Source organism: Melospiza georgiana, chromosome 3 (assembly GCF_028018845.1).
Source record: "Melospiza georgiana isolate bMelGeo1 chromosome 3, bMelGeo1.pri, whole genome shotgun sequence".
Lineage (NCBI taxonomy): Eukaryota > Metazoa > Chordata > Aves > Passeriformes > Passerellidae > Melospiza > Melospiza georgiana.
This window is the reverse complement of record NC_080432.1, coordinates 20,100,941-20,127,682: the sequence shown is the minus strand read 5'-3', so window position 1 is coordinate 20,127,682 and position 26,742 is coordinate 20,100,941. Positions and strand designations below refer to the sequence as shown.

At 40.4% G+C, this 26,742-nt stretch overlaps 1 protein-coding gene across 3 annotated transcripts in view; it reads left to right on the top strand.

Moving 5' to 3' along the window:
• Positions 1-25,937, top strand: part of SPTLC3 (serine palmitoyltransferase long chain base subunit 3) — a 99,331-nt gene extending 73,394 nt beyond the window's left edge. For all 3 annotated transcript variants that reach the window (XM_058021350.1, XM_058021347.1, XM_058021349.1), the window contains 6 exons: positions 867-972; positions 8,375-8,594; positions 10,728-10,854; positions 21,921-22,056; positions 23,033-23,162; positions 25,464-25,937. In XM_058021350.1, coding sequence (XP_057877333.1) covers positions 867-972; positions 8,375-8,594; positions 10,728-10,854; positions 21,921-22,056; positions 23,033-23,162; positions 25,464-25,577 — 833 coding nt within the window. In that variant the 3' untranslated portion in view covers positions 25,578-25,937. The remainder of the gene's footprint in view (positions 1-866; positions 973-8,374; positions 8,595-10,727; positions 10,855-21,920; positions 22,057-23,032; positions 23,163-25,463) is intronic.
• The last annotated feature ends 805 nt before the right edge of the window (positions 25,938-26,742 follow it).

Below are 26,742 nucleotides of genomic sequence, written 5' to 3'. Positions count from 1 at the left end.
TGGGAAACATTCTGAAATGCCAATCCAGATTCCTGATCTGGCACACAAATAATTCATTTTGAAGAGTGTCCATTCATTGGCGACACCAGAATGCTGGTGCATTGAGAGTCACATTTGGCCTGACCCCGATTTCTGTGGTATACTTTCTTGTTTCTTCCATCTTTTTCAAAATTTCAATGGCTTTCCTTCAAGATATTTTTGATGACCCACACTCAGCCCTTAAGGAAGCAGCTAAGGATCATAACCTTGTTCTCGGCCTCCTTATATTGAAGTCCTGCCAGTGCCAAGCATTTGGGCACCAGATCAGTGTGTCCATGCCATGTGCTTGTATCCACCTGCCTCTTCCTCTCTCATCAGCAACCTTCCACTTTCTTTCCTTCTTGAGGAGGACAAGACTTCTCTTGCTGCCATCCTTATGTGCTTCATGCAACCTTGTCAAAGCCTTTGCTGAAGAAATGCTTGTTGTTTGTGAGCTTGTGGTTGGAAAGCAACCAAAACTCACAAGTGAAGCCTTGATAAATTATGAGTATCAGCAGCCCCTAAACAGAACTGCTGGCAGTTAGCCTCAGTACTGAAGCAAAGTGATTCCCTTTTGCCTTTAAATACAAATGTATGCTGAGTATTTCTAGAAGTTTCCCAGATCAGGTAAATAATGGAAGCTTTTTATAACTCTTCTTGTCACTAAATTGCATTCACACTAATGAAAGGAATTGTTAGGTCTAATAATAAAAGAAGTTTATCTTTAGGACACTTTTTTTTTTTAATGTTGTCTTTTTCTGACTAGGAAAAGTAGCACCCAATCGAAAGTTCTTGACAAAAAGCTGTTAATGTTTTTCCTTCCTCCTTTTCCTTATTTTTAAATAAAGATATGCAGAGCCTCGAGAAGCTGCTGAGAGAAGCAATAATATATGGACAGCCTCGCACCCACAGAGCATGGAGAAAAATTATCATCCTGGTGGAGGGCATTTACAGGTATGTCTGTGTGGTAGAAAGATGAGTATTCTATCATTTCTGAGGACAGAATGATGAGTTGAGTGGGGCAAACTCTGACTCTAGGTATCTGAGGGAAATCTTAACGAGGGTGGAAGTTGCGCTAGGTTTCTGTGATCTCATGAATATGTTGATTTCCATTATGACAGCCTGAACCTTGTATCCTGTAACTCCAGTTAGATCCTGTACATTGTTCTGAATGTTGATTTAGCAAATCACAGTTGAGTGGGAGATGTACTGAGAGCAAGACAGGTAAGGTGATGAATGTTGTGACAGATGTGATAAAGTTTGTGGAACTATAGTTGGTGAGGGGTTCTGCTGAGTAGGAGTTGTTCATTACACATGGGCAGGTCAAAAGACATCCACACAGAATTAAGCTCTGCATGCCCACTTCTTGCCCAGCTGCTGAAATCTTAAGCTAAAATTAGGTTAAGTGATATCAGCACCTTTTTAGTAACTAGTGCTGGATCTAATAGACTCACACTTCAACAGGAAAATTGAAAGACTGGCTTTCAAAGAATTATGTAGTGGTATTTAACATAGCCCTAGTCCCTGGAGGAGTTCAAATGAGACAAGTGCCTTTGAGAATGCATCTGATAATAGCAGCTTCAATAATACAATGTAATTATAGAGCAGCTAAGTCAGATAGCTACACAGTGTGGTGCAGCTTACACCCAACCAGAAAAGCAAACAATCACTGGAGTTGAGCAGCAAAGCAGTGACACCAGCCAGGCTCATCATCCTGGGCTTCATCCTGGCCACTGCTCCAGTCTGGAGAAGGCAACCAGGGAGTTCATGGAGGGGGAGCCACTCCTGGGCAGGAGTTGGAGAAGGGAAGGGCTGAAGAAGCAGGGATATGAACAGAAAGAAGGTTTGCAGGGATGTAGTCAAGGCTACTGCAGTGATGACAGGAGATGCGGGAGCAGGACAAGGATGGTTTGGGGAGTAGCAACACCTGCCCCAGAGAGAAGAAAACCAGAACCACTCATTCACAGGCCATGACAGGGTTCATGAAAGTGACATTAAAACTCTACATGTGGGGATTGTATCATATGTTGCTGAAATACAGCCAGTCTCAATGGGCAGTCACTTATGCCATTTTACAGCAAAATGCTGGCACAGCTTAGCCAATTAGCTTTTTTTTTTTTGGTAAGAAATCTTCTAGGATCTCATGTCATCACTACTTCTTAGCTGTCAGTGCTTTCTTTTTGCCTAACATTTTCCATCTGCAATGAGACCAAATCAGTCCTTATCTAAGCACCTGTCACTCAGAGGTGAAACAGGATCAAGAGATCAGCTGATCCAAAGCAGGCTGAACATGTCCTTTCAACCAGAATAAACAAAGCAAAACTACAAATAAACATTGCTTGGCACTACTAAAAGAAAGCTTGGATTTAAGGGCTTTGATCACACAGAAATTAAGTGGACCACCAACATTTTACTAACAAATGTTCCCAAGGGTCACATGGCTGGCAGAAAAGGCTCCAGCTGCTGAGCTTTGTTCACTTTTAAATCCTTTGTCCTGAGTATTGATCACTAGGGAAGAAAGTAGACTGGTAACACAGAGATGTGGATCAGTCCAAGAAATGGAACAAACCCACTGTTAGCTATTTAACTATACTAACTTGTAACTGTATTTCCAGATTTATGTTTGGTGTAGAGTTTTCTTTTCCTATATTTTTACAGTTCATTCTCAAATTAGCTTTTATTTGCCAGAATTCAAAAACTTTCAGTTGGAATGCAAAATAAAAGCACCTTAAACCTCAGAATACCTACTTAAAGGAACCATAAAGTTCCTTCAGCTCCATAAAGGCTAAATAATGTTAAGACCACTCATGCCCTGAGTGCCTATGCTTCTGAAAGACATAAGGTTCTGAAAGAACAAAGCTTAGGTCTCTAATAGTCTCTCATTGGAAACTCTCCCTAGCAGTAGCTAGGTTGGTTGGTTGGTTGGTTGGTTAGTTAGTTAGTTAGTTAGTTAGTTAGTTAGTTAGTTGTTTTCACAGTCTAAGCAGATCAGAAATTGGAGAGTGTGGTTGTAAAGCAAATCTGCTGTGGCTTGAGGGTGAATGCCACAATGTGCCACCGTGGCATGTCCCTGCCACCGCTTCCAGCCTTTGGGACATGTGACACTGCCAGGAGCAGGCTCACAGCACAGGCACTCTGAGCCTGTTGGTAGCTAAGAACTATGCAAAAATTAAAAAAAAAAAAAAAAAAAACAACAAAAAACCCCCCCAAAAAAAAAACCCAAAAAAAAAAAAAAAAAAAAAAAAAAAAACCCAAGAAAACCAATTAAAAAAAAAAACAAAAAAAAAAAAAAAAAAAAAAAAAACAAACCAAAAAAAACCCAAGAAAGCTGGAGAAGGACAGAGTAGAAATACTCTTACTCTTTTCGTGTGTATGTTCTCTCCTTTCTTGGCCCGGGTTTTTGAAAGACTAAAATTTTCCAGCCCCATATTGGCTAATGATAGTTTTCTTGAAGGTTTGCCAAATGTCAAATTAACATTCATCCAGAGGGTTTAAGAGGAGTTAGAGTGCAGTTAATGTATTCTTCTTACAATAGTTACTACCGCTCTTTATTCTTTTTTTCCTTAAGTTATGCTTCAGGGACAGAAAATGTAGAATTTAAATAACTTGGTCAGAGCCATTCTCCAAGTTAAAATATCTTGATTTGCAAGTTTGGCCTGGCAAATTTTTACAGAAATGCTTTTTCCAGAGAAGTAAAAGAAAACACTAAGCTTTCCTGCTTTAAAAAATACTGTTATATGGGACACCATAGTCTTAGTGTGATGAAGTTTATGGTATGGAAAGAAATTTGCCTTCTGTTTCCATTAGGAGTATCTTAAAGTGTTTACACTTACCAGCTGGCAAAATTTGAAAAGGGTCATTGTTAGCCAACATGAGCATTTCTGGAAATCAGACTTGTGTTTGGAACCATAAACCACAGATTTTGCTTGGTTAAGGCAACTTAAGGCAAAATTGGCCCCTTGACTTGGGAAGCACTCAAGCTACATGTCAAATAAATAGCATTAGGTATGTTTTTGTTTGCTTTTTAATGTCTCTATTATCTTAAAAAGAAAAAAAATCATCAAAAGTAAATGTAACTCCTAGTGAAAGCTGGTTTTTAACTTGGACCAGCCTAGGAGCAAATATATTCAGTTTGTGTTCCAAACTGAGAGAGACCATCTAGCCATCAATCTTGACTCCAAAAAGCATGAAGAAGTTTTGGCAGTAACCAGGGCACAAGTTAAACTGACTTGCTAAATAATATTTTTATTATTTGAATTCCAGCTAATGTTTTCCTTGGCTTCTGCCATTTCCAGTTCAGGATTAATCAGTTACTGTGTTCTTACATGGTTTGTGGTAGGCTTCTGCTCTCTTCCTTGCATTTTTACTTAGGAGTCAGATAGGCCAAGGCTCAGGGCAGAAGTTATGGAGAATCAGAAATTGATCAAAACATATTGGTTTTCATTTGTTTGTTCCTTACTTTTAATTTAATTTGTGTATTTTCCCTTCCAGCTAAGAAAATACCTCTGATCAGTTAGATATTGTTCAATGCCTTTTCATGTGCATTAGAAGTTCCTTGGGATTCAATGCCAATAGTGTAGGAAATTTAGCAGGTTATTTTTTTTTGTTTTTTATTTCCTGGGATTAAGTGACTGGACTTCCAGAAAAAAATGAGGTAACATTTAATGTCTTTGGCCAAGGACCAGCATTAAAGGTTAAAATTTCTATAATTTCACTGTTGAAATGGAGTTCTATTTGAGGGCAGAGTTGAACGATTTCCTTAAAATTATTACTGTAAACTACAAAACAGGGATTGTTGTATGAATGTACAAAGTTTATGTAAGAAAACAGTACCTAAAGTAACTGTTAAAGTGTAATGTTTCTGTGTTGTTAGTAGCAGGCCAGGAAAGGAGGGATTTTTCCCAATTACAAACTAGCCTGAAAGGGGAACAGATAAACTCTTCAAATGTTGAAAAGATAGTGGTACTCTAGGGCATGTTTAGAGATTAATTAGATAAGAGGTGGAATACCCCTTTTGCCAAGAAGTTTCACTATGTAACTGGCCAAAAAACCCCATCAATATCGTGTCAAGGGCGAGCCTGTATTCCAACTGAAGTGACCAATCCAAGCACACACTTCCCATCTCTCAAAGCACTGGATCCACAATTCAACAGCTGCATCAGGAAGAACATCAGTGCTTTGGTGGGGATTGAATCAAGTTCCAAAGTCGAGTTTTCTAAAAATTTAGGATTATCTCCTCACTTCTGGAAGTACATTCAAAATGAGTGTGTACTGACGCAAGTTTTTGTGCCTGTCCACCACACAAGGGAGATGAGGGTCAGCTGCAATCTGCAAGCTTTCCATCCCTGCCACCAAGCTAGCAGTTTGTGCTACAAGACGAGATGTCATACCATGTAATGAGAACACCTGGCCTGGGCAGAACCAGCTTTAGTTCATCTGCATCTGGAGTTTTTTTATGTGCTCTGTGTGCTTGAGCAGATCTGGAAACAGATCAATACATTTGTACATAAAGCTAAGAGGCCAGAGTGAGACAGAACCAGTACAGTTCACTTCTGGCTCTTTGGTTTAAGCTCACTTGATATAAACATTTACTGGAGGATTCAGTAAACTTTGCATCTGGACTACTCAAGGGGTTATGTGAAGCTTTATCTTAAAGCAACTTGAGAGAGAGTGGTGTGCATATCACTAACCATCTCCCAGGGTCAAGAGAGAGACCAAGACCAGAGCTGGCAGCAAAACATTTCTCATCTCTGTCATCAGGATGGCTGAGACCTGTTGCAATGGCAGCACAGAACATACACATGACTCCAGCAGCACTTTATCTGTTCCATGGATGCTTCAAGGCCACATTAGGACCTCTGACAACTATTGTATTTGTCAACCAGCATCTTTCAAGAGCAATAGATCAAAACTGAAACTGAATTCAAGTGCCTTGTTTTGCTAAGCAGCTTAGAGGTCCGAGAGAAATCTCCTACTCATATGAGAAAGAAAAGTTTTCAGTAAATCTTCTAGATGGTTAAATCTTGCATCGGCCATGTACGAGCTTCATGTATTCTGGGATTCAGCACAACTTTCCTTCCATTACACAAATACCCAGCATTTTTAATTTACCCTTTTTTTTTTTTTTTTTTTGAAGTTAAATGCTGTCTCCTGCCTGAATCTCCATTAGCCACCAAGACTAATGATGACCATATAAATGTGGAAAAACTATTATTGTGCTTCTATGCCTGGCTGTTGTGCTCAAGCATGCAGGAAGGTGGAAGGTGGGATTGCAGTTTGCAGATTGCAGTTTGCTCCTTGGCTCTCTGTCCCTGCAGACCCACCAGACACCGCTGAAAGCTGCCAAGCCCAGCACATACGATGGTGCACATCCAAGCACATCCAGTGCCTCAGTGTCATTTTAGCTGACTGATGCTTTGACTCTGGGCTATGTGAGGACTGTGGGCCCTTCCCTTGTATTCACTAGGAAAATAGCTGTGGTGGTTTAAATTGCTTCTCCCCCTGCTGCCAAGTGCCGTTTGGGAAAAGTGAAAAAGCCCAGTCCTCAGGAGATTGCAGTACAAGCCCACCCTTCTTTGCTGCAAGGGACCGTGGTGCCAACACACAGTCCTACAGCTGCCTCTTTGATGGCTGGGCAAGACAGAAGGACATGATTTGCCAGCAGTCAGCAACAGCCAAAAATATGCCTCCAGGCACACACAGCCAGGCTCTCTGAACCTCCCAGTGTGAACAGCACAGGCAACCCTTGTCCATGGCTCTCCCCCATGCTGTTACACTAATGGAGACTTGTCTTTGGGCAGGTCTCCTGAAAAACTGGAGACCAGTTTCCAAGTTTATTCAGGAGACCAAAGGATGAAGAAGGATTAAAATTGTGAGAAATTTCCCAAGTGCTAAAAACACATCGTACTCCTTTTGTGGTGCCAAACTTGCAGCTGCACAGTACAAGTGGCAACAAAGCAGCCTGTGAAAGCCATTGGTCCAGGATCCAAAATTTCCAAGGCACTATTGATTGCATTTCTTTTTTGTACTTGCTATTTGGGACCAAAGTCCATGTTTTTGGTCATCTGAAACTCACTGCATTTGCAAGTGGATACACCTTAGCTGTGGGCCTCAGCTGCAGAGCCCTCCTTTTACTGGCCCACAGCACACTGAATTTGTGTTTGATATGAAGTTTTTAGCCTTTGAAGACCTGCTTAGTAAAGCCAGTGGAAGAGAACTCATTATGAAATTAATACTGAGCGCATCTGAGCATATCAAATCATAGCTGTGGTCATCTCAGAAAGGTTTTCAAGACACAAGTCTTCACAGCAATACTTTGCAAATGCCATCTTTATGGGATCAGAGAGCATTTCTTATTTATCTCCCTGTGCTTTCATTTTGCTGGACACCTCCTCGGTGCCTTCCCATTTACTGACACGACCACCAATAGTGCAAAAGATCATCTCTTCCCCTTTCTATAAATCTCAGTACACCATTAATCACAGAATCAAGGAATGGTCTGGGTTGGAAGGGACCTGAAAACTTATCTTGTTCCAACACCCCCTGTCATGGACAGGGACATCTTCCACTAAACCAGGTTGCTCAGAGCCACATCCAGCCTGGCCTAGAGCACTGCCAGGTATAGGCATCCACAGCTTCTCTGGGCAACTCGTGCCAGTTCTGGATATTTTGTTTTTCTGCATGGCTGTAAGAAAGTAAAGAGAAAAGGAATGGAATTTTTTTTACTTTTGATTACTAGGTAGCAGGCTACATTTCCTAAAAAGTTCATATCGAAGCAAAAATTGGCAAGACTGGATTTCAGCTGCCTGTTTTAATCCCTGATTCTGTGAAGACTGGGAATGCTTAGAGTTTATGGCACCAGCTGTGGGTTTCACATGGCCCATCTCCAGTGTATGTTGGACCCAACTCCTCTGCACCAGATGAATTTGCTCTAGAGCTGTTATGCCCAAATACTGCCACAGTAGCTGACAATGAAGTAAGGACCAGACTGAATTATAGCTGTTCCTTATAATATTTGTTTTGTAGAGAAGAACTGTAGTGTGCTGCTTAGGGTAAGTATTTCCACCTTGCTTTACACCTTTCCTTCTCTCCTCTGACACGTTGACAATTTACAAACATCCAAAGACTTTTTGACTGGTTTTCAATGTTTGAATTCTAAAACCATTTAACTCTTTTGTATACTCACCTGCAAGTGGGAATGGGTTGCGAATTTGGGGATTTTTTTTGGCTTGTAAGTAAAAATTGAGATTACAGAAGAACTTTGGTGGACTAAGGCAATCAATGGCTATATTTCCTGCCAGTATGGGAAAGAGTACAGGGATTTTTGTTGCTCACCCCTGATTCTCTCCATGAGCAGCATGGAAGGGTCCATCGTGCGCCTGCCAGAGATAGTCTCCCTGAAGAACAAATACAAAGCATACCTCTACTTGGATGAAGCTCACAGCATTGGTGCAGTGGGAGCAACGGGCCGAGGAGTTGTGGAATACTTCGGGATGAGTCCCAATGACGTTGATGTATTAATGGGAACGTTCACAAAGAGCTTTGGTGCAGCTGGAGGATACATAGCTGGCAAAAAGGTAGGAGGAAATCATAAACAATTTCACATCAAGAGCGTGCAAACTGCTTTTGTATGATGTATGATATTTTTCAGTATCTTTTTGAACAGACTGCTTAATGCAAGCACTGTTCTAAAGTTAGCATCATTTTTGCTTGGATCCCAAATGTACATCAAACAGTCAGACTTTCTTATTTTTGTCTCATGTTCATATTATGTAATTTGCTTGAGTTGGATTATTCTGTGCCACTCTGATGATTGTTGTTTGTCTTGGAAATGTTTGGACATGTTGTGGTTGGCTAATATACTTCCCTACATTAATTTGCATGCGGATTGCTCATTACTTTGTTTCACATTTGTAAACAGTATGTGAAGCAGTATTGAGAGATTGAAACCACAGTTTCATCCACTGATAATAAAATTCCTAAAGAGTTGTGAATTGACATAGTTGCATTTTTTAGGAGAATGGAGAAAGAGGTTACTGGGGGCCTTTTGCAATAGTAAATTCTGTGTCCTCAGTTGCTCCGCATACATTAACAAAACAATCTCTTGCCAACAACAGATGTCAACAAAAAGTAGAGCTGAGCTTGCTTTAACTGGGGGTCTAGAAGAGAAAGCATAATCAGCACCATTGTGAAATGTCATTGGTTTTGTTGCTTGACAGAGAGATCAAATGGCTGCTGATTATTTTCTCTTTTCATACCCAGCTGAATGTGTTTTTTAAGCAGTCTGCTGAATGAGTGGGAAGCCTGTTTATTCAGCCCATATGGTTGTTGTCAGGATAACATTAATAAGGGTAGCCCTACAGTAGAATAGAAGGGCTATAAGAAAGTATAAACTGTGTATTTCTTACTGTCTTTTTTGGGTTTGCCCCTGGAGATCTTAAAACCAAGTGTCATAATAGATCGAGAATCAATTTTCTTTGTTTCCTTGGCTTCCTGAATTTGTATCTGTACATTTATTTCTTACCAAAAATAAGATGGGTAATGTAGCTAGAAAGTATAGAAAGATTAGACCTATGAAAAGCAAAGTCCCATGTAATTTATCCTCTAATCCTTGGGAGGTTTTTTTGAGTGAAAACAGGTCACTCTTTTCACGCCTATGTGTATCACTAAGTATTGCCTCAGGCTTCTCAGCCTTGGAAGGCTGGTCACCCATTCACACACTTAAGTTCCTTTCTGTAGGTAAAATCTCACAGTGGTGCTGTTTATTCTGCATCAGCTGGAGCCCAGAAGCCTTCTTAGCTTTTAACCAAACCCTTAGGAATACAATTGCAATATGGCCATGCGCAACCTGTGTAAGGTTAGGTAAATCTTTATCCTCAGCACTGGAGTTACTGTGTAGACTCATACAGCATTTTGGTAGTGATTTGTGTTACTCTCACTGGATTTTCTTTTCTGATTTTATTTTTTTATCAAAGTCAATTTTCAAGTAGGCCTCATCCCTTTCTCACTAACACACACTCAACTTTTAGTGTGGTAACTGTTACTCTGATATTTTGCACTAGGAGATATTTATAACAATCATTATCTTAGTAAGATCAGAATTCCTACTGCATGCCTGAATTCAGGAGAGTTACTGGTGTTTTAGACATGCCTACAGTATATCAATGGTTTTTCTAAGAGGACAGATTGTGTTCTTAGGAAATGTTAAAGCAATTATACCAACTCTGACATGACTGTACCTGCCACACTGATTGAAAGTTTTGATTGAAAATTTATGTGCTTATAGACAAAGATAGATCTCAGTGAGGTTGCTTTTCCTGGGCTGAGTCATGTGGCAGAGAACCTATACTGATGTCATATAGCCTTTGTTTCATTACCAGAGGGGAACTGAGCAGCATTATTTTAAGTGCGGCTGTTCATTGGTCTTGAAATTATTTGGCTCCTTTATAAGTTGTCTGAGCACAGAAGTAAATATTATTCTATTCCAGACTTTTGTTTCAGCTGTAATTGTCCCACTTATATGGTAAAGCATTTGGACCTGCCTGATGTTTCTTCAGGCCATGTATTAACAGTGGCAGTCAAGAATGCAATGCAGTAGCTGGTGAAATGTCCTCCTCCTTCTGCACATTCCCACTCCTGCAGTAGTTAAGAGGGAGGTCTGCTGTTTGGCCAGCTCAAAGCTCATTCATGCTCTGTTTTGCTTGTGTAAGGACCTTGTGGACTTTTTACGAACTCATTCTCATAGTGCTGTGTACGCCACATCCATGTGTCCCCCCGTAGCAGAGCAAATCATCAGGGCAATGAAATGTCTCATGGGACTGGACGGGACAACACAAGGTAAGCCCCCTTCCCTTCCCTTCCCTTCCCTTCCCTTCCCTTCCCTTCCCTTCCCTTCCCTTCCCTTCCCTTCCCTTCCCTTCCCTTCCCTTCCCTTCCCTTCCCTTCCCTTCCCTTCCCTTCCCTTCCCTTCCCTTCCCTTCCCTTCCCTTCCCTTCCCTTCCCTTCCCTTCCCTTCCCTTCCCTTCCCTTCCCTTCCCTTCCCTTCCCTTCCCTTCCCTTCCCTTCCCTTCCCTTCCCTTCCCTTCCCTTCCCTTCCCTTCCCTTCCCTTCCCTTCCCTTCCCTTCCCTTCCCTTCCCTTCCCTTCCCTCCTTCCCTTCCCTTCCCTTCCCTTCCCTTCCCTTCCCTTCCCTTCCCTTCCCTTCCCTTCCCTTCCCAACATCATCCATCAGCCAAGTATTGCAATAGCAGCGGAAAAGAAATCCTTCTTACTGTAAAATTAATACTCAGACCTTCATATTCTAAGTACTGTGAACCCTGAGGTTTTTTCCATATTCATCCACATGCAGCAGGGATGGAAATATTTTGCACTTCTGGTTGTGTAGTTGCCAGCCCATCCTGCTTTACAGCAACAAATTGAAATACATATATTTCCCTTGGAGTACATTGTCTGACTTTGTAGTGGGTTTCATAAGGATGTGACTTCATTTATGGGGTAGGTGCTGTCAGTTTAGCTTCTTTGTAAGTGTAAACCTTCAAAATGGCAAGCAACTCAGGCATGGTGCAGCTTTTCAGAACAGGTATTGTAGGTATTGTATGTTAAATAATAGTATGAGAAGATGATTATAATAATTCCTACCTCACTCGGGTATCAATTATGGCGTCCTGAGCCTAGTTTTGCAATTTGTCCCAAAAGAATTGACTTCTTGGTGTTGTCATGAAAAATTAGGTGTATTTCTATTCATCTCTTGAAGTTGCAGATGCAGCTACTGTCCAATCCTCTGTGTGACATCCTTTATCCTCTGTGTGATGTTTTATCATCTGTGCAATGTGTTTTCTGTACAACAAGCCACAAAACAACTGTGACATACCTCTCTATTACTGTTTCAAAGCAATGCTGATATGTTTTCAGTATTCTAGAACTTAAATCCCAACATGGAGAAAAAGTGATTGAATTTGTGTAGTTTTCTTCCAGGAATGTGTGAAAGTCATGATATTCTTTAACGTGCAGCTGAATATACAGATTCTGCACTGAATTGCAATCTTTTTTATACTGGTGCAGCAGTGCTGTTTTCTGTTACAGAATTAATTCTGTCGTAGTCCTCCCTGATAGATGTGACTGGGATAAGGTGGGAATGGAAGAGATAAAGAGTAGATGAAAGCAGGTAAGATACTCTGTGCACTGTTCTGTTGCAGTGCCCTAGAGGGCTGCTTCGAGCCATGATAGATACAAGGCTATTAATGAGGCCAGAATTTACAAGACTCAGAGTACAGAAGGAAGGATGGAGAATCCAATCCCAATGCCTAATTCTGCTGAGTGCAAGGACAAAAAGCAGCAAAACTCCAGCGCGATGATAAAGCGATGCTTCGGTCATTTTCGCAGAGAAGCCGGAGCATAAAAAACTGCTTCCGGCTTGAAATTCGGAAGGTCCTGGTTGCATGTGCTGATGCCTACATGTGTTGGAGATAGGAGACGTCTCTGACATCTTTCTCGTGGCCTGGGGCCGCGGCAGCGGGCGCAGCTCCTGCCCCGGCGTTGCCGTGAGAGGGCGGTCTGACACTGAGCCTGCCCGGCACTCGCTGACTCAGGCGCTCGCAGATGCTCCGTGTAAAACACGAAACATGCAGAGCATTTCCCGGCCTTCAAAGCCTGTTAAAAATGCTCCTCAGCTAGCGTGATTCTGCATGCAGTTCAGTGCGGGATAACAGGAGAACTGGGTTCAAGATGGAGTATTTTAAGATGTGCGTGTCTGTCTTAGGTCTAAGAGTTTGAAGCATTTTCTCTTCAAGAACCAGTGTTATTTAATGAGACAGTGTTTGGATTTCTGCGCAAAATAAGAGCTTATTAAGTCTTCTGCAAATCTGTTATGAAGTAAATTAGTGTTTTTTTCAATTTTTTTTAAATTGTCTTGTAATATGAAATGCAAATGAGTAGAAAAACAAATGAATAAATCATATATCACAACTTAGACCATTGCACAAAGGCTAGCAAGCTGGCTGTGATGTGTAAAAATGTTTCTTGTCCTTCTGAGCCAGACTCATTATTTTAGGTTTTCTTTCATGTGGGCCTTCCCTCATTAGGCTGTTTTGTGGACTACAAAAAAACCCCACAAGGCAAAACACGGGGGAAAAAATGCTGTGCTGGACCACACTACATACAGTGCATTGCTTTGGCATTGGAGAGAGGAAGGTGGTGGCTTAGAAAGGAGCAAGGAACAGAAAGAAGGGAGAAAGCACTGTCTCTCCTTAGATATTTTTCATTCCAAGGAAAATGACTTTGGCAGAGTTCTTTTGGTGCACTGTGATGGAAGGTGGTGAATCCTTGTGAGTCGTTCTTGTGAGAGCATGAGCTGTGGAGCTGAGACGTTTCAAGTAAAATGAACTTGCTGCAGGGCAGTGTTGGCCATGTGTTCTCTGGAAGCCTCTCTGATCCATAGAAGAAGTTTATTTCTGCAATTTATTTCAAATAACATTCTCTTCCCACCGGACAATTTGGGGAATCCTTTATAAGGAGAGGTCCACCAAGGGCTTATCTTCCAGAGGTTATTTCTCTAGGGAGTGAGCCTTGCAAAAATCTCTGGGAATGTGTTAATAAATAATGAAATTAGAGTTTGCTAAAAAGTTCCATGTGAATTAGAGGGTGCTTGTTGGAAAGAGGATGAAATAAAGGGACAAAAATTGTGTTGATCCAGCATGTTCTTACTTCTGAACTTTGTGACTTCTTGGCAGATTAATAGACAACTAAGAGAAGGAAAACTGACTTGGTCATTTAAGTTGCCACTCAGAAAAATCCTTTTTTTTTAGTATTCTTTATTTTCCCAGAGATAAGAGATTATAATATCTTTAATTTCTTGCTGGTTATTCTCCACTAATTTGTGAAGCAGCTGACTGAAAAAAGAGTAGCAAAGATGCAATTATATAGTAGGTAATGCCAGAGCCATTATTTTCAATTAGTAAGAATATGGTTGATTGGAAAATGAATCAAGACAGGCATTTCCAGGATAGGATCTGTTTAGGGGATGCATGAATGCAGGACATGAATAGATGTTTATGGGCCCAGGGAATACTGCTTCACCACAAGGAAGGAACAAGTTAGCACCTTCAGAGTAATTCTGTGAAACCTAAACTCTTCAGCTGGAAATTACCCACAGCCAGTGTTAGTTCCACACTGAAAGGTGTAAACATGTGGGTCCATCCCACATCAATATTTGTGATAGCTGTGGGACATCAATGTCGTGATAATGTCACTGGGAGGATATTACAGAGCCCACAGCCAGCTATTACAGTTTCATTCATTTTGCCATGTTTTCTGTGGTGACTCAAGAAAATGAAGGGTGAGAAATGCTAATTTAGGAGAAGGTAGTAGCTCCCTCAAAAGCGATACACAGCATTGTTCCTGCCTAGGAAGGAGGAACAGGTTGAGGTCAATATTGCTATTATTTCTTGAGCAAGTTGCTCGAGAAGAACTTGAAACAAAATATCTGAAATGACTACAAAATATGCAAATGTGAAATCAAATTTTTAGTGGAGTAGAAGTCCTGTTTTTCTCAGTGCCATATTTTACAGAACTCTGAAAATCGATGTCTCGTAGAACAAAACACATTTGTTCTTAGTGCCATAACATCATAGACACTTTCATAGTTCCTATAATAGAGTTGTTCAAAAGTGTATGAACTTCTGGCAGCTGTATTTCCTCTTGTAATGTCATAAGGCAGCAAGTTCTGCAGTTCAGCTCATGTAGTCTATTAAAAAAAAAAATTTATCCCTCTTAAGCCTTTGTGGCCTTTTCATCTCAAATGTGTCTCTGCTCATTTATTAGAAAATATGGGAAGCAGAAGTTCCCATGGCATTTACTCTTTATAATTCATAATATAGACATTCTTTATGTGTTTTCCTCATGGCTTTCTCATTACACCACTGGAGATACCTCAGGAAACTCAACAGCTGCCTTAGTGGTTTTATCCCATGATGACACTGGAGTTGACTCAGAGTGTTTGGACCCCGCACAAATTTGCAAGTACACTTACTTGCATGCAACACAGCCCCTCCAGCTGTGCCCTCAGACCTTTTCTTCCTCCCCACTTTCTGCATGAGAATGCTGAAAGCATATTTTTACACTTAAATTTGATAGGGATAAAATAGAACCACCAGGCAGATGGAGTTAAAACTGCTGGCAAGTCCAAAGCAATTTTTTTGATGACTAATAATAGATTATACTGGTGTATAAAGCAAGTTGCAGCATTTGTAAAGGAAACATTTTTTCTGTTTAATGCATGGCAAACAATAATTCACCAACAGAAGTGGGCATTTTTTATGTTTTTATGGGATGCTGAAACATTTAAAAGCTTGTCCTCTGGAATCTACAAGTAAAATATGTTTTGTTAAAAGATAATTCCTGAAGTTGTTTAGATTGTGTTTCTTTAAAATGTTCCTTTACTTTGCCATTTGTGCTGATTGGTTTGTCTTTTTGGAACTACTTGTTTTCATTTGTGTTTCAGCAAATTCTTGAGTTCTTGCATTTGAGCTCGTTCAGACTGTGAGAAATGGCAGAATGCTGCTTTCTGTTTTGGTTTGGCATTAAAGAAATTGTTTTTAAAAGGTTCCTTTTAAAGATATTTTCATCAGCCTCAGATTTTTTGTATAACTGGACCAGCTCCTTAGAATCAGTTTCCATCTTCCTCTGCTATCTGTCCTCAACAGTCTTTTGAAAACATTAGTTTTGCACTGTCAGGATGCTCTGTAAATTCAGAAGCCTTCGTTCTACATCACTATGGCCTGACATAAACCAACACTGGTGCAGGGAAGTGCAGTCTTGTCCTCCAGTTTCTTCTCCCACTGCCTATCCCCTTTCTCATGCCCCTTCTCCCTGTGCCAGTGTGAGCGTTCATGCAGCCATGCAATGAACTGAATCAGAGCACTGATGTAGCTGAAAAATAACCAGCCCTCCCACAAAATGGTTAGCCCACACCCAAACTGCTTCCCAGAGCTAATCTGCCACATGGCTCCGCGAGTGTCCCTGTCAGGACTTGAGCAGCTGGAGCCAAGAGGAACAATCCATTCTGCAGCAAAATAAATCTGTGCCCAACTGGACTGATCATGAAACTATTGCTGTAAGCTTTAAATCTGAAAGTGACTTAGTGATGGACCCCTTGGACCTGCTCAAAACAGTTTGCAGAATCAGTCATGCTAAATAAAGCCTTTTTCAAATTCTCATTTTGCTGCTTCATTCAGAGGGGATTGTTTCAAGCAGAATGCTTGAACCCTGGCTTAATTTAAAGTTAATATTCCCAGTAAGGACATGGTAACATTTCAAGCCCTTAAGCACCTTTATTCCCTGTTTGCACAGCATTGGCTCCATGACTAGGGCTCCCAGTCATGATTACAGTGAAGATATTAGTGATGATAATGTGCTGCCACAATTATTGTTTGTCTAAGGTGAACATCACAGTGGATGATGAAACAGAGCTAAATTCTGATATCTTTTCTCAAAATGAGGGAGACATGCTGTTCTAGTATAGACACTGCCATGTGATCCACCTGCCACAGGACATCAGATGTATCCATAGAGGGTCAGTGCATCTGAACAAGCGGGGTCTTTGGACTAAGAGGGATTTGCAACATATCTGAGGATTTATCAAATTCTGCCTCATTTGCAGTCACTTTTCTCATATTCAAAGTTATTTCATACTCAAAGTTAAACCAGTGCTGTAATCCTCTAGAAGATCCTTCCCATGGATAGATGTTCCCTGTATCTTGACATAAGCATCAGCAGTGGGATGGAGACCTGTGCTGAGAGGAAATAAGGCTTAGCCAAGGCTGTGCCTGCACTCTATATTTAAATAAAGATAAGGTGCTGGGTAGGCAGATCTGACTCATTTGAGAAATAAATTACAAATGCCCAAATCTTTTCAGTTTTTCTCATTTCTGCTTCAATTGAAATTGCTATTTTTCTTCTCTTAATCTTCTCTGAAAAGTGTTTTACAGCAGTTCACAGTTAAAATAAGTCCTTAAGGGATTATTTAGCAACTGAATTAAGTTGAAATTACTAGATTTCTAGTTAGCATTAGATTGTAGAAGTAAATGTCTTCATTTCTCTCCAGTTTGTAGCAAAGTTATTTTTTATGAAGATTGTTTTATCCGAGAACATATTTCCTTTAGGTGCCCCGGTTTTATAGCATTCTATTTGTGATTTAATGCACATGGAGGTACATGTGTGTTACTCTTATAATGGAACCAGAGGAAAAAAAAGGAAATCTGTCCATCTGCAGTAGTTTAGTGGGAAAGAGCTATTGTTTTCCAGGTTTTTTTTCAGCCTATAGAAGATTGCTTTTTCCTAGCTAGTTGTTAGTAGAGGAAGGCAGGGGGTTGAGGGCTCTGTCCAAGGAACACTGACAGTGTACAAGCTCAATTGTGTAACTAATTATCTAGAAAGACCCTATGAAACAACAGCTGGAAAAGATTAAAGCAGGTGGATTTGTGTCTTGAGGAGTCCACCTCCTGCCAAAAACCAGCACGGTGTGGTGTTAGCTTTGCTGGCTTGTGTTCAGGAAAAATATCTCTCCTTCACCTCCTACACCTGAGATCTTGATATGAAAGGCTCCAGGTTGCTTATTCCTCTTTCCAATAGACTGAGTCACAACTTCCAAGGGTAGGAACAGACAGGAAGAGTTCAAGGGTGGAATGTTTGTGCAGAAATTGGATGCAGGCAGCTTCTCTGCTCGTGAGCATTTTGCACAAGGCAAAAGCAGACATCTCTGGAAGAGGAAAATGAAGTTTTGTTTTAGAGAGCTGATAGTTTTACTGCCTCTTTTGCTGCCAGGATAAGGTCCTCAGCTGGCATGAACAGTAGAATTCTATTGAAGTGCATGGGGCTGTGCCAGGTAAAGGCAGCCTAAGATCAGGTATCAGATATGTAATCAGAATGCCTTCCTGATGTCAGGTGCCCTGAAAATGTGTGACAAAGCTTCTGACAAGCCTGTTACTCCAAGTGGCTCTCTTAAAAAGTTGGTTGCTTCAAAGAAATTATGAGCTACTGCATTTTATTATTTATCTCTCTCTCTTGCCCTCTTTTGGTATTTTTCTTTCAACTAAACCATATTAATTTTGAGCTATAAAACTTTCTAAAAGCCTGCATAAATTAATGAGCTAAATCCAGCAGTATGCAATGATCCATGTCACATAAAAATATAATCAGCATTTTTCCCAGAATTGCTGACACCTTAGAACTTTGCAGTAAACCAAATATTTTTAAAGTGGTGCAACCAAATGAAAACTCTAAATTTGCCAGCAGAAGGTGGATTGCTGATGCAGTAAATCTGCTTTTCTTGTACCATCCAGGCAATTAATCCTTTATTTCAGAAAAATCCCCATAAACCACCTGTGTGCATTCCCAGCACTGTGAAGATAACTTGTGAAATTTGGGAATTGTTTATTGTTCACTTTTCTCTCCTTCTGTCCCTTCTTAATTTAACCAATAAGAAGATATAGAGCACTTAATAAAGTTGTTCTCAGCCTTAGCTGAATACTGTGGAGCATTAGTGTGCTTAGTTTCAAATAGAGGAGTGTTGGTGTTCCCTGTCCAGGCTGGTTTTTTTTCCAAACATATGGTGTGTTGTGGTTCACATATTTCATGGAATATAACTCTCTGGATATGCTGCATGCTGTGCTCTAAGCTCTTTGCATAGACTGTAAATCCTCAAGGATTTTGCAAAGTAAGAATTTTGTAATACATATTTACTGTCTAGGGACCTGATCCTCTAATTAGTCCCATACAGGTAAATTCTTACACTCACATAGATGCAGGCATATTCTTTTAGCTCAAGGGTCTGCTTGGCAGATTTTGACTCAATAAATATTAAAGAATGCAAGATCCCAGCCTCAGGAATCAAAGAAAATGCTTCCTAAATGTGGTGCTTTTAGTTAAACATCCCACAGTGAATTTGGATTAAGACCTGATTCTAAACTGAATTCATCATTCTTAATCTGCAGTGGAGGGACAAAATCAGACCAGTGAGACAAAAATAAACATTTTGCTCAGATCTGCCTCTTTATCTGATGTTGGAAGGTCCCATAAAAGAATGAAAAAGAGTGTTGAAATACAGCTACAAATTTTAATGGTTTTATTGCTCTTATTGGGACAGCATATAAGAAGTGTGCATATATGATGTGTGTCTGTGGTCTTTGACCACAAAACTTAACATGAGAAAGGAAAGTGTTGACATTTGGTAAAGAAATAGGTTCCTCCCAGCCACCCACCCACAAATACAGAGTGTGTAGCAATCGTCTCCTAATGTGCTTTTTTTCCCTCCAGATATATGTGAGTGCTCTGATCTTTTATTTGGCTCTTTAATGCATCCCTGCAAATGAAATTAGTATTCTGGGATATTGCTAAAACATCCAAGTGGCTCTTTTGCATCAGCACTGGCTGGCTTGAAATGAGCTCCAGAGGGAGCCTTGAAAGGGGGGGATCTCACATCACAAACTGTTTGAGGATGTAGAATCAGGAAAGGAAGATTAGAAAAGGAAGAGGGGTTTGACTTTTGGGGGATTGCCTGAACCTTCTCTTTCAGCTCTAAAGTTTCCTTAGGTGGAGTCTAAATTTCCAGCACCAAAAATAAGTGGAGACAAAACTGTTCAACTCTGGGTCCTGCGCATATGGTTTGATAAATAGCAAACAGCACAGCCTGGAATCCTGCGTGGCTCACACTGTGTTTTCAGCTCTGTGGTAAACACATGAATAGAAAGGAGAAGGCAGCAAGGCTTAAACTGCACTTGCCAAGAACATCTGCATTTATGAAAAGCTTTCCCTAATTGAAGATCTAGTAGTTTCAAATGCTTTCCAACTGAGAGTTTGGAAACTCGCTCAGGGGCTGCTAAGATAGCAAGAAACAGCAGTGGCTTTGAGCACTGAGTTCAGGTTACTCCCCCACCCTCCTCCTCATAGCTTGGACATTGAGGAGGTGCTAATAACATCTTTACAATTTCTAAAAAGGGAAAAATTATCTTTTTAGACTTCAACCACATTATTCTCTAGTTCTCTAACTCCCTGTCCTTACCATCATCTCCCCTTCCCTTCTCCTCCTCAACAATACTTCCTCCTGTTTCTTTGAGATCTACTACACCAAAAATATTTTTGGAAATACCACAGACTATTGTTTTTATTAGTGACTGGAAAGCTTTGTAGTAGGATGCTTTTGTGTTTCATTTGTTTTCCTTGCTCTGGCACAGCTGTTTTTGCTTTAGCAGCATTAGAGAGATAGTTAAACTATTTGTGGCCTTTTCTAACCCAGCAGATCTCTTCCACTGAGTGCTTTAAATTGAATGACTGTGACTGTAAGTAACAGGTTGTCTGCGTGGGCAGTTTTGTGCATAAAGTTACAAATGCACTGTTTTTATGAGATCTCTTAATTTGTTCAAGCAAAACACCGAACACTGTGAAGCAAGTCCCAGTTTCCCTATAAATTTCCCAGCCAGAACACTGGCAGAACCTTGACTCTGGAGGATACAGAACAAATGAAGTAATAGATCTTGTTCAACCCTACACATGTTCAGAAATATTAATGTAGAAGATGTTCGTGTAAGTGTGCTGTTCCCCACTTCAGCCAAGAGGGAAAAGGAAGAAAAGCCAGAGCAGATGTTGGGGGCAGAATGTGGTCTGAGGACAAATCTACCAAAGGTAGCATGTAGCTGCTAGAAGTGCCTTACTGGCCACTGTGATTACTCAGAGCAAGATGAGGAATTAGGAAGCTGGCTTCCAGTCAGAGAATGGTGACAGCAGAAAGTGGTAAATGAAGAATGAAGCCAACAAAATGTAAAGTAAAATGAAAACATAAATGGAGAGTGAAAACATAATATCTGTGCAAAGGCAAAGGGAAAAGAGGAAATGAGTTGCACTGTAGGTTTCAGTGTTCATGTCTGGTGACATAATGTAAGTGATATTGAAAGTATAGGCTGATGAACAGCAGGAAAATGAAAGTTAAGAGTGTAACTGTGTCCTGCTAACTCCCAGTCTTACCACACATTCTCACCACCTCTGCTGGGCAGACACAAGCTACTGAACAGTGGTTAGGTTTGGAGACTCCATCTGCTTAAGGGTGGCTTGGCAGTTTTGTTCCTGGCGAGGTCAGGCAGATGCAGACCCGGCTCGACTTGGCTGTGTGAACTTGATCTGGCACTGGACAGGCATGTGGGCATGGAGGAGGTGGCACCATGCCTGTCAGCACCTCACAGCAGTGCAAAAGCAGCACATAGATCAGCTCACTGCTTAGGGATAATGCAGGTGGAATGGTGGAAGGACATATCTCCTACTACTTGACTCTTTATGCAGTGGGTTGGGAAGCAATTGCACTTGTCAGAAACAACCTCCTTTGTGGCAATGCAAAAGAAATGGCTGAAATGTCCTTTCAAGCACATTTTTCTCTGCTGTTTTTTGTCTTTTTCCTTTATTAAAAATAATTGTTTTCTCTCCTGTCAGTTTTGCTGGGGTCCCATCTGTGGATCCGTGGCCAAATGAGGGATGATGCAGAGATAATAGTCAGTTATGCTGAGAAAGAAAATACTTGATTTCCAGGTCCTGTCTGCACTACTTCTCTGTAGGTGTGTGTCATCTAGCAGGCTTCATTTAGAACAACAAAGTCCAGGGAATTGTCCTGATGTCTGCCCCCAGACAGGGACTGTTTCTGTCCATGGGAAGGCGCCTCACAAGTACAGGAGTATCAGCCATCCATCCTACAATGCCATAATAATTAATGCAGCTGCATTTAGCTCATTCCATGTTTTTCTTCTCAATCAAATAGCAACATTCACATTTCAGCCAAACTGTTATCCCCTAGCCCTGATTCTTACCTTTGACTAGACTCCAGTTAGGATCTTTGCACTGACTTTTCTCCTGACTGGCTCATTTCAGGGCTCCAAAGAGTGCGTCAGCTGGAGAAAAACACAAGGTACTTCAGACGAAAACTGCATGAAATGGGCTTCATCATTTATGGCAATGATGATTCTCCTGTTGTTCCCTTGCTCCTTTATATGCCTGGTAAGATAGGGTAAGTACTGAAAAAACCTTGCTGGCAAAACAAGCACTATTGAAGTTTGTGGGTTATTTGGTACACACTGCAGAAGATGATGTTCTCTGTGGTAGGTGCTTCCCAGGGGAAACATACACTGTAGTTTGAATCTGTCATTTAGTTCTGTTTTCCTTTTGCCCCTAGGTTTAATTTTGAGTTGTTCCAGATGTCAGAATTTTAAAATTTTTCTCGTTTCCCTTTTTAACATGGTCTGGAATAATACTTTCGATAACATTTTGAATTTGAATTTTTTTGATTTTGAATTTGTAATTATTAAAGGACACGCATTGCCTTTGATGTATGAACTGGTTCAGAAGGATGCTTTTTTTTCCCCATCTGATCTTTGAATGGTTTTTACATTTTTTATCATTCAGTTCATCTCAAGCACCACTTGTGCACTGACTTGGACACAGAGACCAGAAGACAGAATTAGCATAATGGAAGTGTTGAGCTGTAGAAAGTATTTGTAGGTAGCTTAGGGTGGCTGTGGGTTTTAGGTCTCCTACATGCTACACAAGCCTTCCTAACTAGCAGATCAATTGTGAGATCAAATAAACCATCACACAGCTTTCAGGTGTATTCCTATCGGTGTTCAGGAACCAAGAATCTGTACCTTCCACAAGCCCAGCCTCTTCCATCCTTAGGGACTATGAATGCCCACATGGTTTGATTTGTATTCAGAGATTTTCATTGGCATAATGAATCGTGTCTACCTGCAGAGCCCTCTGTGCCATCACATTTGACACCCACTTGACTTCATGAGCTGCCAAGCAGCAAAGAATCTCAGTCCTGCTGGTAAAATTCTGGCTTTTATGGAAATCAGTGGCAATATTCAATCAATTGAAAGCAGGATTTAACCTATTGTTGCGTTATATGTGAATGTTTTCTGTCTGTGTTCAGTTTATTTGGGATCATTTATTTTTGATTTTTCTCCTACTGCTTTTTCTCTCCTCAGGGCTTTTGCAAGACGCATGTTAGAAAAGAACATCGGGGTGGTCGTGGTTGGGTTTCCAGCTACTCCTATCACAGAGTCCAGGGCTCGCTTTTGCGTGTCAGCTGCACATACACGGGAGATGTTGGACACGGTGAGTGCAGCACATGTCCTGCCCAAATCAACCTCAGGTGCCAGGGAGAGCAGGAGAAGCTCTGCCTCTGTTACTTTGAATCTCAATAATTCATTTTTACGTTTGTTTTTGTGGCCTTGGCACTTGATCTTTAAAGGCATTTGAGCCTTATACATTTTATTTTCTGAAATGAGTTATGAGTCAGTTAACTTCTTATGTTCTTCTATTTCTAATAGTGACCAAATCTGTCATCACTAATAAAAACCTACATGAAAAGCACAGCAAGACAAAAGTTAAATCCTATGTCAAAACTATCAGAGTAGGAAACCTGAAACTATATGGAAATAATTGAAAATCAAGTTTTCCATACCCATAGTTCCACTCCATATTTCCATGTGTTTCTTGAACTGCAGAAGTATATGGGACAGCCTTGGGGGTACAGGTGGAAATTGCAAACAGTTTTGGAACTGTTTGAACCTAATCAAGTTTAATTGGTGCTGTCTGGAAAGTCTCAGTTCTGTGTCTTTCTCTGATATCAGAAATACCATTAAGAGTGTGTTGAGACTTCTATCATAAACCTCTGTTCCAAAATGGAAATATGTTTAAAATAAACTCTTTGAAATTTTTCATTTCCTTTTTTTGCCGAAGGTGTTTTTGGCCTGGCTTGAGATACTTTCATTCTCAGAATAAGCCAACTTACAGGCATGAAGCAAAGAGGCTTAACAATAAATTTCAGGCTTTGCTTTTCCTCTCTTTGCACGAATGTTGATGGTCAAAGCCAAAAATCCTTGAACATGGAAAGGCATTTGGGTTAAATGTGCCTGTGGTTCATGCAGACAAGCACTGGGGCCTTCAGAGAGTTCCTGAATCTCCTTTTGCATCCTGAGATACAGGTGGATGTATGGAGCTGTTGAGCAGCTCCCATGCCAGTGTAGGTAGCTTTAAAACAACATCAAAAACCTGCTTTGCATGTGTGCAGTGTAAAATTCCTGCTGCTTTTAAAGGTTCAGTAGTTATTAACAAGGTACCATTTTGTAGAACAGAGCATGGCTATGTTCTTGTGTTGGTCCTTACCAGTTTTTGCTGTTTGACTGTAAGGATTTTGGCTTATGTAACAGGCAATGAAGTTGATCTGAAGATTTATCTCTTAACGTTGCTGCTTTGATTTTTTTCCTTTCTCCCCACCCCCAAGTGTCAAGCCCACCTCATTTTTGGGCCATCATGGTGCATTCACTTCTACCTGCACCTTGCTGCTTCCAGGGAAGGTCTGTCACTCCCCAGCCATCACTGAACGTGCTGTGCTTTTGCCACAGTACTTGTGGCACTCTTTCAGCATGGGGGAATGGAAATGCTCTGAGTTTGATTACTTGCAGAAAGAAAGCTTTTAGGACAAAACACTTTGTGGCTGTGCCTAAATCCGGGGTAACAACAGGTAACAAGCACAGTGAAAACATTTCCCTTTTGTATATCAGCCTGCAGCTAAAGAGAAAAGATCCATGCAAGGGCAAGCTCCCAAGAATAACTTCCTTAATGACCTGGAAGCTATCTTTCTGCATAAACCATTACTAAATTACTTCTTTTTGTTCTAAATTACTTTTTGTTTATGAGCTTGTTTTAGTGGCTTAACAGAAACAGGCTTAAAATCAAAGTTGCAGTTTCCTTCTTTGATGCCAAAAAGTTGGCTGCTCTTGAATGGGGGTCAGATGCTGCAAAACACTGAGCTGCTTCCCTATGGTACAGAGTTCCTCAGCTAATTTTTGTATCCACTGAGAGCTGGGGACACAGTTCAGCAAATTGCATTACACTATTAATGAAGAAAAAATTGTCCCTGTGATATAGAAAATAATGGCATTTACTAAAATGATCTTAAACTATTTAGATTATTTATGCTGTCTCTGCTCAGCACTTTGAACGGAGTACTACCTAAGAAAATGCATTGGCAACCCCAATCTTTGGGAGCTACAGAGGAATACTGAAGTATAGCCTCACACATTTCTGTTGCACATGCAAAGATAACTTTTTATTTTGGTTGTTACTTCTCTGTGCTTTTGGAAAAAGTAATTTTTTTCATCTGTGCTCAATTAATGTACTTACTAATAACCCATAACCTACTGAAGGAGTAAATTCCTTTCTCATAGATGCTGTTGTACATCTACAACTGCACTGATGTTCACTGTTGTGGACTGAATGCAAAATTTGCCTATTTGTTCTTTAAACTTTACTTGATTTTTTAAAATAATCTTCTTGTTCTGCAATAAAGTAAAAGTTAGGAGAAGTTCATTTCTTTTCCAATAGAATTGACAAAGTCTCATGGTCTTACAGGTTTTGAATGCTCTGGATGAATTGGGTGATTTTCTACATCTGAAATATTCCCGGTATTCCAAGTCAGCTCATCCTGAACTGTATGAAGAATCTAGGCTTGAACTTGAAGATTAAGTTTTCCACCCATGAAAAGAACATTATGATGCTATGAAAGGGCGGAAAACCTGAAAACGAAACAATACAAATGCATTTCTTCCCTTCTAAGGACAATTTTTATTTCTCAGTTAATTGAAAGGAGGGGAAGCTCAGGTGTTGCATCACGTTGTATCAAACTTCTGTATTCAAGAGACTGAAATATTGATACAGATTTGCCTCCCCAGGAGATCTGTCCTTCTTAAGGTATTTTTGATGCAGAATGAATGCATCCATTGATCCGGTTGGTAACGTACAGCTTTTGATATGGCCCTTTTTTATAAAGAGGCTTCAGATAGTCTTAATTGTGACTGAAATAATAAAGTTTAAAAAGTTAATAGATTCCAGTGTAATATAGCTGAGCTTCATCAGTGAGACTGATCTGTTAAAGAGCATTAATCAAGACGCTGGTGTGGACTGCTACAAAGGAATGAGCAGAAAGTGATTTCTTTAACTAAGTTGCACTATCATGCATTTCTCCAAGGACAGAAGGTGTTAGAAAAAGGCTAATGCTGAGAACAAGAAAAGTAGCCTGATGAGATCATGTATTTCTGACAGCAGGTTATGGGAAAGGGAAAATTCCTCCTCTCCACAGACCTTTTCTCAGCACCTAAATGCACTCTAAACTTTGAATTGTATAAAAATTTGGGCTTAAACATAAACAGAAATGCTTTTCTGCCAACTCATTTGACCCACAACCTATCACATCTTATCACTACCTAAGTTCTTCAGCAGGCTTGCTCCCTTTTTGTGGGGCGGTAGTAAATAATTTTAATAAACATTTAACTTTCCCATAAAAACCTTGATCAAAACAGTCAGATACTTGCAGTTCACAAACTGCAGATGACATTTATGGGCTCATTCCTAAGTTTCTTGAACTACTTATGGGCCTCATAAATTGACTAACAAGTACATAATGCTGAAGCTGTTAGTTATGTGAAGCTCAAGATACCATAAGCGGTTCTGCCACCTGCTAAACAGAAAACTCCACCATTTCTATACATGCTACAGTCATCCATGAAATAACATTTCTTGAAATATTTTTGTCTGGTTTATGCATGTCAAGGGTTGTTCTGTTCAGGTTTTTTTGGCTTTGTTTTTTGTTGGGGGTTTTTTTGAGTCATTTGTTTTTCAAATAATTATTGTA